This window comes from Malania oleifera, chromosome 4 (assembly GCF_029873635.1).
Source record: "Malania oleifera isolate guangnan ecotype guangnan chromosome 4, ASM2987363v1, whole genome shotgun sequence".
Taxonomy (NCBI): Eukaryota; Viridiplantae; Streptophyta; class Magnoliopsida; order Santalales; family Ximeniaceae; genus Malania; species Malania oleifera.
The window spans coordinates 117,282,045-117,293,045 of NC_080420.1; the positions used below are offsets into that span (position 1 = coordinate 117,282,045).

Below are 11,001 nucleotides of genomic sequence, written 5' to 3' on the forward strand. Positions count from 1 at the left end.
CAGGATGGAAACGGAAGTAAGACAGCTGTGGATGTATAGGTGCACAAGTGTCGATCGCCAATGAGGGAGGAGAAAGGTAAGAAAAAGTTGCTTGATAATAATTGTATGAATTCAAACATGCGGGGAGGAAAAATTTTAAAATAGAAATTTTTTTGTTGAGTAATCTCAGAATTGTACTAATTTTAACATAGAATCATAGATAAAGGAGGAAATCATTTCCAGAGGAGAAAAATTGGGGTGATATCTCAGAAAAGAACAGTGAGTTTGATAGTGATTTTACATGTGATAGTGGTCTATTGTTGGACTTGGATGAGAATTGCGAAAAATTGGATTATTCGTCAGACTTTTGTGTACACTGGAGGATGTTTCTTATGGGCCTCCTCTGCTTGAAGATTTGGAGGATGTATCTATTTTTTGAGGAGGGGAGATTGGATGAAAACTTGGCTACAAATATTCGGTTTATAGATTGGATAATACCTATTCCTGTGGAGAAGATTAGTGAGCAGGATGTTGTTACTCAAATTATTTTGGATGGTATATTTGTATGGAACTAGGGTGGCTGATTCTGGAGGGAATGAAGTTTGATTGGGTGGAGCTAAAAGAAAAATGAATATAAGTTAGCAGGAGTTGGCAAGATTATGGAGCTCTATCAATTATGAAGAGAGGCACTTAAAGAGGGGTTTTCTTAATTAGGGTTAGTTTTTCAGCTTTCTTTTTATTCTCCTTTTGTTTTTTTTTATTTCTTTTGTTTTTTCTGCTACAAGGATCTCTTGTTCTCTCCTAGATTTTACTCTATATTATCTTTCTTAATATATTTATTTTGCGATAAAAAAAGGAAAGTGTACAAAGGACAGCAGGAATCAGCAAGATTACAGAGCTCTGTCAATTACAAAGGAAAAGGGCATAAAGAGGGTTTTTTTTAAGGGCAAAAGACATTGATCTCCTTGAGGTTTTCAAAAATTCCAAGTTCCTTCCTTGAGGTTTCAACAATTCCAAGGACTTCCCCTGAGGTTTGCCAAAAAGACATAAATCTCCCCTTGTATTTTACAAAAAGATAAGTTTTTTGAGGGAGATCTGTGTCTTTTTGGCAAATCTCAAGGAAGGTTTGTGGCATTTCTAAAACCTCGGGGGAGGTCTATGGTATTTTTGGAACCTCAAGGGAGGTTTCTGTCTTTTTGTCAAACCTCAGGGGAGATTAGTGTTTTTTGCCCTTTTCTTAATTAGGGATTGTTAAGTTTTGCTTTGTTTTAATTTAATTTCTGTGTTTTTTTTTTTGTTTCGCTGCTATGAGAATCTCTTGTCTGCTCCTAGGTTGTGTTTATCTCTCTTCTCTCTCATTATATATTTCTTTTGTGATAAAAGAAAAAAATGGCATTTTTTTGCTTGATGTACAAGTAAAAACTTGTAGTTCAAATTTTTGCTTGTGCCTGAATGAAGTAAGTTTACAGTTGTTGGTCTGTGCGGAAATAATTCTTTGTGAAGTTTTTCTCTCATTCCTTTTTTTGATGCCATGTGTGAACTAATGTTCACACCCCCTTTTAGTCTCGTCTAGTTGTTGTCGAATATATACATATACACAATTCAAGTGCAGAGATAGACAAATGCATAAGCTTGTATGTGTCACTGTGGAATAGTGTCTTTAAGTGAACATATGTAAGTTCATAGAGTGGGAACCTCTATGATCTGTTCAAGCACTCACTACTTATGAACATGTTTATCAGCTATTTATTAGTTCTTGCTTTTTACTTATTAATATTTGTGTCATAAAATCTATATGAGTAAAACAATTTGTTTTTCCAGTTGGTGCCGGCAGTCACTGAGCTCGTGATTGCAGAATTGATGTATCTGCAATGGATGGATCCTAAAGAGCCAATATATCTTTACATAAATTCTACGGGAACGACTCGTGATGATAATGAAACGGTGAGCCTTGTATCCGCTATTCTTTTTTTGGTGAACAAGTTTTGTATTTCTTATCCTGTGCATGCTTATTTTATTTTCCAAATAGGATTATACCAAAAATTTACATGCAATAACCAATATTTTTTATTAAATAAGTTTAGTGTGAGCTTGTAGAGTTATTGGTGTATTATATACTATGCATGTATTTTTGATGTGATGTGATTATGCAAATTTATTTTCACATTGTAATCCTGTTTGATTCTATTTGTTTGTACTCTTTTTTTGAAAGGATAATTGTCTGTATCCTTGATGTTATGTGATTAAATATTCTTGATGTAATATGATTATATATCTTTTATGTAATTTGATTATGCAAATTTATTTTGACCATTATGCATATGCATGTGATGTGTATATACACTGTTGTTTGCATGGGAAACCATGGAAACTATGCTGTTCAAATGTCTGTTGCAGATAAAATTGTGATTTAGAATGGAATAATTAAAATTGAAAGATCAGTCGGCTTATCATGTTTCAACTCTTCGAAGGTTTTTTTTTTTGGGTTGTTCTGAAGAAAACAGGATGCGAAATCTAATACAGAATTCAAGTATATTAATTATCACTTTTCTATGTTGTTTTTGACTAATTTTGATAAACCACAATTATATAATGGATTCATACACCAAATTTGATCTGTGTGTCAGTTGTGTACTTGCATCTGCCTTAAACCAACCTAATTACCATATTTTGGTTCCTGACACTTGATTCAATGAATTGTCTGCTTTGTGGTTGCCTGTGTACCAAAGTAATATAAAATAGATTTTTGAGATTGATAAGAGGGAATGAGAAGAAAATTGAATTCCATAAATTTCACAACAGCTTGTCCATTTTTTAAGATTTTATTATAATCACATTTTTTATTGTTCTCATGGTTGGTTACTAAGGAATGATCCAAAATGAATATATATGGTTGAAAAAATAATAAAATTTTCTTATGTCTAATTATAGCAGGACTTGGAATTTTGTTGAGCTATTCACCTACAAAATATATATATATATATATATAAAACAATACTATTTAGAAAATAGTCCAACCGTCTTCATCTGGCTCCCAATATGCACCAATCTTCTGATTTGTTAATGACTTGTTATTAATTTTTTTCCATTCGGAAGCTTGATTTTTTCTGCCTTCTGGTTTGGGCTACATCCACTTGCTCTTCTGCCCCCTCTCCACATTATGTTAGTCCCAAGGTTATTGTTGCAATACTTTTTAATGTAGTTTGCATGAAAAAGATTTTACAAAATGTAATTTAGTTGATTATAGAGAGATGGGCTTGCCAATGCCACTGATTAGAATTAAAAAGTGGAGCATGCAATCACATCTGATTAGTCAGATTTGTGAAGGACTTCTTTAGAAGTGTCTTGTCTATGTTAGCAATAACATTAGCACGGAACATTTGGGCATAATATCGATGGAGTTGATGGTGCTGTAACTGTATGGGCAAAGAGGAGGTTATGTAGTGGTGGTGTTCATGAACTTACTTCCTCCGACCAAAACAAAAGAGGACAAATAGGAAAAAAGGAACTATAGTGTGCATATTTTCATTACCTTTTCTGGAAAAATGTGGTTAGTTGCATTGAAAGGATTAAGTGGTTCCAATACAGCACTTATTGGAAACTTTCCCGACCTTTACACCAATATTTCCATAAACATTTTTAGGGTAAAGTAATGCCAACATCGGTAAGATGTTTTGATTCGATCACTTAGCTCCCCCAAATGCATTGACTATTAAAACTATTTACATAAAGTAATAATATTAAGAATTATTATTATTATTATTATCTAAAAGAACAATTTTGTCCAAAACAATGCTAGTTACTTTTTCTCCAAAATTTTCGAACAAAAAATGTCATTTGACTTGCTAGTGCATGGAAAATTTATCCTTCTAAATTGCATTTTGATTAGCTTTTTAAATTACAATATTATTTATATCATTATTTTTTGTTATTGTAATGGTTTTTGGGGGGAGGAGGGGTAAATGATAGAATTTGCGAAATCTGAGGGAGGTGGACATTATTTTTGAAACATTAGCAATGGTCCCCATCAATTATAAATCAAGGGAAGTGTAATTTTCCCAAATTCTTATGCTTCCTTGATTCAGCCTAGAATTTACCACATCGAAACCTCCTGATAAGCAAAATCAGCCGTCCTCTTATATTATACACACATAAGTTAAGAGTATATGGTTTATGAACTTTATTTATCTGTTGCATAAGGGTGAGTTTTTTTTTTGTTTTTTTCCCCCTTATATATATCAGTTACAGGGTGAAACTGCTGGACTGGACTGCCTTTGATTATCTTTGCCATGTTTGGATTGCAACACCTGTTGGATGAGCTAATTATTCAAAAGATCAAAATACCCTTTAATTTTCATAGAGGAGCATTCATTCTCTCTCTCCACAAAAAGATCTGTAACTCAAATTCGTTTCCTCTACCTCTCTGCAACAGATCTGTAACTCAATTGTAGCTCATCTTCAGATTGAATCATCATTCATCATCATCATCATTCCCAAACAAGCGCCTGTGCTTAATTGCAATTTTTTTTTTTAATCTGAGTTTTGTTTTGTTTTGTATTTTTTTTTTCAAGAGCCAAATTTGTTCACTTCTTTCTGAAGATAAAGTAATTAAATGATCAATTGATAATCTTTTTCATTCAATTTAAAATGCTACAGCACTGATGTAAATGCATCTGTTATTAGATTGTAGCATACAGTGCAAAACATACAGGAACATTCCAAATAATGAGACCCAGGTTTTCCATCCCCAAAAGCACAAAACTCCAAATCCATAGATTATAACTGTAAATGTCAAAATTAGCTGTCACTAGGTCTTGTGGCTGCTGGGGGTGGGGGTCCCCGGGGGGGGGGGGGGGGGGTGTTGGAAGAGAGAGAGAGAGAGCTCTTGAGGTGCCTCCAACAGGAAGGGAGGGAAAGAGGGAGGGAGAAGGACAGGGAGTAAGGCTGGCAGAGGGAAGCACTGGGTGTTGGGGTTGTGACTATGTTGGGGAACTCTTGTGAGCATCTTTGTTCTGTACTTCCGTTTTTTTTTTTTGGTTATGGAGATGGCTAACCTTGGCTGGTTGTTCAGGGTGGGGCCGGACAGTGATTGGCCAGTCCTATGCTGCTTTAATGGGCTAACTGCCTCACAAACTTGTGTGTTGCACCAAACATGGGCTAAGCGTCCTTAGACTTTCCCTTAGCTTAGCCTCCACTGGACTAATTGCACCCTAATAGTATAGATTACAACTAAACAGTACTTTCAAGATAGGCGTGTTGCAGGCGCAAAAAATATATAAACCATGTAGTCTAAGATGGTTAGAACTTGATAAATTTTCAGAATGGTTTGTAGGATGCATTTAATTATTTATTCATTGGAAAAGGAGAATAAGGTGCATTTGTTCATGTAGAAGAGGGATTGGACTAGCTAAATTTAGAATTTTTTGTGTTTCCTTATATCTAAGTGGTGGAGATTGTATATCGTTGTAGTCAAGGGCACCTGCAGAGGAAGAGGGAAAGGGACAGGAGGAACTAAGTGAGGGAGGGAGGGAGGGAGGGAGAGCTGTTGAGAAAACTTTGTTATATTTGTGTGATGATGTCTAGCCCATGAACCTGAACTAGCCAAAAGATAGAATATCAGTCTTATACTGGTTTAATTCAATACGCTTAAATATGTAGAATTTAGAACTTAATCCAGTAAGTGGGTCTTTTTAAAGTGCAGGGCTGCAGGCTTCATTACATAGCCAAGCAGGCGCTGGCACCATCATGGCATCATGTCTTACTTGACTAGGCTTGTCAGCCATATTAAGCAAAAGCCCAAGACAAGAAATTTTAATCAATTTGTGGAAAATTATTGACCATTGTTGCCCAATTCGAGCCCACTATATATGTTTATGGAAATTTTTTACCATTCACAGAGTAGGTCATGTTCACATATTTATCGGGAAAAAATGATTTATGTTTTCTTAGATAATAGTGTTAGAATTTTAAGTCATTTATTGATTTTTATTCCAATTTTTAGTGTCGTATATTTTTATTTATATTCATTTGGTTTTTTCCCTCTCTCACCATTTCAAAATGCTGAATAATTCAGGTTGGGATGGAGTCGGAGGGTTTTGCCATCTATGATGCAATGAGGCAGCTAAAAAATGAGGTAACTTTCATTTGTTTTTGTGAAATTTTATGTCATTCATACTTGTAAATTTGTAGATCTTATTGATTAGTACTTTGCATAAAATTTACTCATCTTGTATGCTAAAGAAACAGGATTTGGACCACTATCAAATGTGTGCAGTAGGTAAAGTGTGCCTGAAAGAGATAAGAAAAATACGTTTCGTCTATATGTTGATTTTCCCGTCTGAGCTTTCTGTTTTCAAATCTCTTGACGTTAAGCACTCTTATTTGACCATTCATCTTCAATTGAAAATGAATCACAATACCATCTAAACAAGTTCATTTTTAATATAAATTTTATAATTCACCACTGAATTTACTGGGTCTATATGTTTTTCCTCAGTTAACATGGTGCAATTTCTTTGGGAATAACAAACTATGCAGGCTCAAATGTTTGCTTATGTGTGCATGCATGTGGGTATTTGTATAACAACAACCAACCAAGCCTTAAGTTCCATTAGGTGGGATTGGCTACATGAATCCTTTTACACCAATTTACATGATCATAGACAATTTTCTTTGGCAAATTCAGGGCTATTAGATTCTTACAATCCCATTCCAAGTTATTTTAGGCCTACCCTTTCCCCTTCTACGACCCCTCACAAGAACTAGTTCACTCCTCCTCGCTAGCACACTATTTGGCCTAAGTTGCCTCTGCCCAAACAGCTACGCCTAACTTAATGCAAATATGTTCATTACTTAATATATCTTTTAATGTTATACCACTCATCCACCTTAGCATTCTCATTTCTCATCTTGGCAACTGTTACATTTTGGATATATTGTTTTTTTTAGTTACCTAATATTTCTATATAGTCTTACAGCCATGAGCCATCCTATAATATTCCCTTTTGATTTTAAGAGTATTCTATGATCACACAACTCCTGAAGCATTTCTCTATTTTACCCAACCTACTTTAACTTTATATGTTGCATCTTCTTCAATTTCTCCTTTAGCTTACACAATAGATCCATGATATTGAAATCTACTGTTACTATTGATTTCTTGACCATTAAGTTGTAGCTTTTCTCCAATATTCTTCCAACTATGACAAAAATTACATTTATTCTGTTTTATTCCTACTTATCCTAAAACCTTTAGATTCTAAAATTTCTCTTCATAATTCGAACTTAGATTCTACTCCACCATTAGTTTTATCAATCAAGACAATATCATTTTCAAACAATATATACCATGGAACCTCACTTTGGATGCTCCTAGTAAGTTTATCCGTCAGTAAATAAAAAAGATAAGCGTTCAAAGAAAATCCTTAATGTATACCTATTGTGATTAGGAATTTTCTAGCCTCTCCACTTGTCCTTGTTAGATTACCACTTTACCTAAAAGCTCAAGTTGTTAGGTGGTGGGCCAACAATGTATATCAAGCTTTAACACACCTACAAATGTGCAGCTTGACAACATGTGGAGAAATAAACGCAAGTTAGATGACACCCATTACACGAAATACCATAATTTTTTGAACACCACATAATAAATGCTGACAACAAGACTAGAACCAGAACCTCCTCGTAAGAAGCTCAGATGCCAAGTTAAACAACCACTTTGACTAAAAGGTTAAGCTATTAGGTTGTGGCCTACGATATATATTGAGTTTTAACAGTCCTAACGCTACTCATTAATTTACGTATCCTTAATGACATTAATATACCTAATACATACGCCCTTTTTTTCAAAATACACCATAGAACTTCCTTACGTTCCCTATTATACACTTTTTGTAAGTCAATAAAAACCATCTGCAAGTCCCTCTTTTTTCCCTAAGCTTTTCCGTTGAACTTTTTAAAAGATGTATAGTTCTTGTAGTAGATCTCCTACGCATATAGCCCAAATTGAATTTTTGAGACCCTTGTTTCTAACCTTAATCTTTGTTCAACTCTCATTTCCCATAGTTCATTGTATAACTCATAAGTTTAATTTCACGATAGTTATTACAATTTTAAGTATTTCCTTTATTTTTGTATATAGGTATAAAAGTGTTTTTCCTCCATTCATTTGACATTTTCTTAGTTTCTATAGTTGTGTTAACTAAATTCGTTAACCATATAATTCCATTATCACCTAGGCATTTCCAAACTTCAACTAGGATGTTATCCACCCCTACAACTTTTCCATTTTTCATTTTTTTAATGCAAACTTAACTTCATCTACTCTAATTTCGTGAATAGAAGAAGATGCTTGATTTCTGAAGAGTTCTATGACTTACACAATTGTTATTTCATTTGTAGATACATACTGTTGCGGTTGGAGCTGCTATAGGTCAGGCTTGTCTCTTACTTGCTGCGGGATCCAAGGGTAAACGGTTTATGATGCCTCATGCCAAAGGTTTGATGTTTTTCCTTGTGTTTCTGGGCTTGTAAGCCTACCTTATGACTGTCTTGCATCCAATATCAATCAAGATCACTCGACTTTGTTTCAGCCATGATCCAACAACCTCGCGTTCCATCATATGGGCAAATGCCAGCTAGTGATGTTCTTATTCGTGCTAAAGAGGTTAGTGTCCATTCTTTCGAGAGCTTCCTTGGCTTTGAATTTACTAGAGAATGATGGTTTTAAGGTAAATTAAATGGATTTTGTGTCAAAAGCTCCACATATTACATTTTCTATTAGCGATCTTGAATTACCTCCTTTTTTTTTTCCTTTTTTCTTTTTGCAGGTAATTGTTAACAGGGACACACTTGTAAAACTGCTGGCCAAGCACACTGAAAATGTGAGTATGGTCATCTACATTAGCTGTTTTTGACACTTAGAGGATGACCAAAAATAAATGACTCACTTGATGACTTAACCTTTTTAGTCGGTTGATACTGTATCTAATGCAATGAAAAGACCATTTTACATGGATGCTGTGAAAGCTAAGGAGTTTGGTGTCATTGACAAGGCAAGCTGTTCTCACATACCATTTTGGAAGTTTTAAAAGTTCGTTTGTTTTCTTAAATTTGTGCTGCTTCTGTACTTGACTGAACTGTTGCGAGGTTCTTGGGGTTCAGGTTCTTTGGCGTGGTCAAGAAAAGATAATGGCAGAAGTGGCTCCACCAGAGCTATGGGACAAGAATGCTAGCATTAAAGAAGTTGGTGCAGTCTAACATTGTTTTTCTAGATGCTCGTTTTTTAATGTAAGTGAACTCATCTTATAATTCACGGCTAAATACTGGGTCAAGTCAATAGAAATGGCAATATGCACTCAGATAGGTCATTCTGTTGTTACAAGTTGCTCTCTCTCTCTCTCTCTCTCTCTCTCTCTCTCTCTCTCTCTCTCTCTCTCGTGTTAAACTGTTGGGGTCTGGCTTACCTGAAGCCTTTAGTGTTTGCTTTTGCTCCTTCGAAGGCGGGGAAGGGCGGAGAGCAGAGAAACTACGGGCAAGGGGGGAGGGGGTATGTAATGGACGCAGCAGATTTACCTATGGTGATTTTGAAGTAATATGTTCTTGTTCATGCAGTCCCATAAGTTTGTTTTTATTTATTTATTTTTTTTTTTGATGGATCAAGACTTCATGATCTATTATTATGTGCAATCCTTTTGCCTGATGCATTCTAAATGGTTAAGCCTAAACAGTGCTTTGTGAGTTTTCCCTATTGTTTGAAGTTTAGAACAAAAGCTGCAAAAAAAATTTAAAGTGATGATTGGATGAATCTTTTTAAAGTTAATTATTTCCTAGGAAAACAAAAATGATTGGTGGATTTAGATATAAAATGTCGGCATGGAACAAAACAGTAGCTGTCATGGCATATAGCTGATCGTAAAGGGATTCATAGGGTAGAAACCAAAATCCTTACAACATAGTGTGGTGGTACCATCCCCCCTCTAAATAAAATAGAAGTGATAGAGGAAATAGGGAGGAAGAATGATGCTGCAAGTACTCCATGTTGTAAATTGGTTCAGATGTATAGGATCATGAAAAAGCTGCAGTAGATTTTGGCTTATTGATTTACGAAGTCGCAGCTTCCAGTGCCCATTAAGCCCTAACTTTTTTTGTTCCTTTTAAAATTTTCCCCCCCTCCCCACTCTTATTTTCCCTCTGCAGTGGGTGGGTAGTAAATTGTTTCTTTGTGCATTTGTGGAGATTGGGAAGAAATATGTCCAATAGACCTTATATAATCCCTAATTTTCAATGCAGGAAGTCATCCCGAAGTTCAGGCAATGCACTCAGAATCTGGAACGAAGGGCTGAAGCCTGAAGCTTCAATCATTTGGGCAGGTTGAAGGTAATCATACAGTACACGTAAAAATGAAAAAGAAGTCATCCTTGGAATGCACAGCTTTGAGGCAGCATTTGAGCAGGGACTTGAACTCACATTTAGGTTGATTTGTTTGTAGATTGGTTTTTGGTCATGGTGAATATAGGGGATCCACAAACAAATTATGATAATCAGAACGTTCTTTTTTGCTTTTCCTCTTTTTTTTGGGCAAATTGTTACTCCCATCTTTCATCGAATTCCTGAAGCCATGTGTTGAAGCATTTTATGTAAAAATTAACTCGTAACCTTACATATTAAGCTGTTAAATTGTCAGTTATTGGTTTGTCTTTCATGCTGCATAAAACTAATCTAAAGAATTTTGATCATGCCCGGTCTCCATGTTGCATGAGAAGTTCATGGAGGTAGTAGCAGATGCATGTTTACCTCACTTGAATTTGGTTCCTTTTGTTCTTAAGTCTGTCCAGAACACAGCTAGAGATTACTGAAATATTTTTGGAAACATTTTCTAGCATAAATGAAAACTTCTATTGCTTAAGGGCGTCCAAGACGCCCCACGCACCCATTCCTCATGGAAAATAAACTTTTCAAAGGTGTCCTGTTCCAAGAATCACAATGGTAGTCCCTGCTTGGGTTTTATATGGTTTTCCTTAT

General features: G+C 35.2%; 1 protein-coding gene across 2 annotated transcripts in view; it reads left to right on the forward strand.

Moving 5' to 3' along the window:
• LOC131153484 (ATP-dependent Clp protease proteolytic subunit-related protein 3, chloroplastic) overlaps window positions 1–10,666 on the forward strand; it is a 31,571-nt gene extending 20,905 nt beyond the window's left edge. Inside the window, exons 3-10 of one of the 2 annotated variants that reach the window (XM_058105823.1) lie at window positions 1,801–1,923; window positions 6,053–6,112; window positions 8,380–8,476; window positions 8,571–8,644; window positions 8,808–8,861; window positions 8,949–9,032; window positions 9,142–9,267; window positions 10,270–10,666. In XM_058105823.1, the coding sequence (XP_057961806.1) occupies window positions 1,801–1,923; window positions 6,053–6,112; window positions 8,380–8,476; window positions 8,571–8,644; window positions 8,808–8,861; window positions 8,949–9,032; window positions 9,142–9,237 (588 nt within the window). In that variant the 3' untranslated portion in view covers window positions 9,238–9,267; window positions 10,270–10,666. The remainder of the gene's footprint in view (window positions 1–1,800; window positions 1,924–6,052; window positions 6,113–8,379; window positions 8,477–8,570; window positions 8,645–8,807; window positions 8,862–8,948; window positions 9,033–9,141; window positions 9,268–10,269) is intronic. The other variant, XM_058105824.1, reaches the window with a different exon arrangement.
• The last annotated feature ends 335 nt before the right edge of the window (window positions 10,667–11,001 follow it).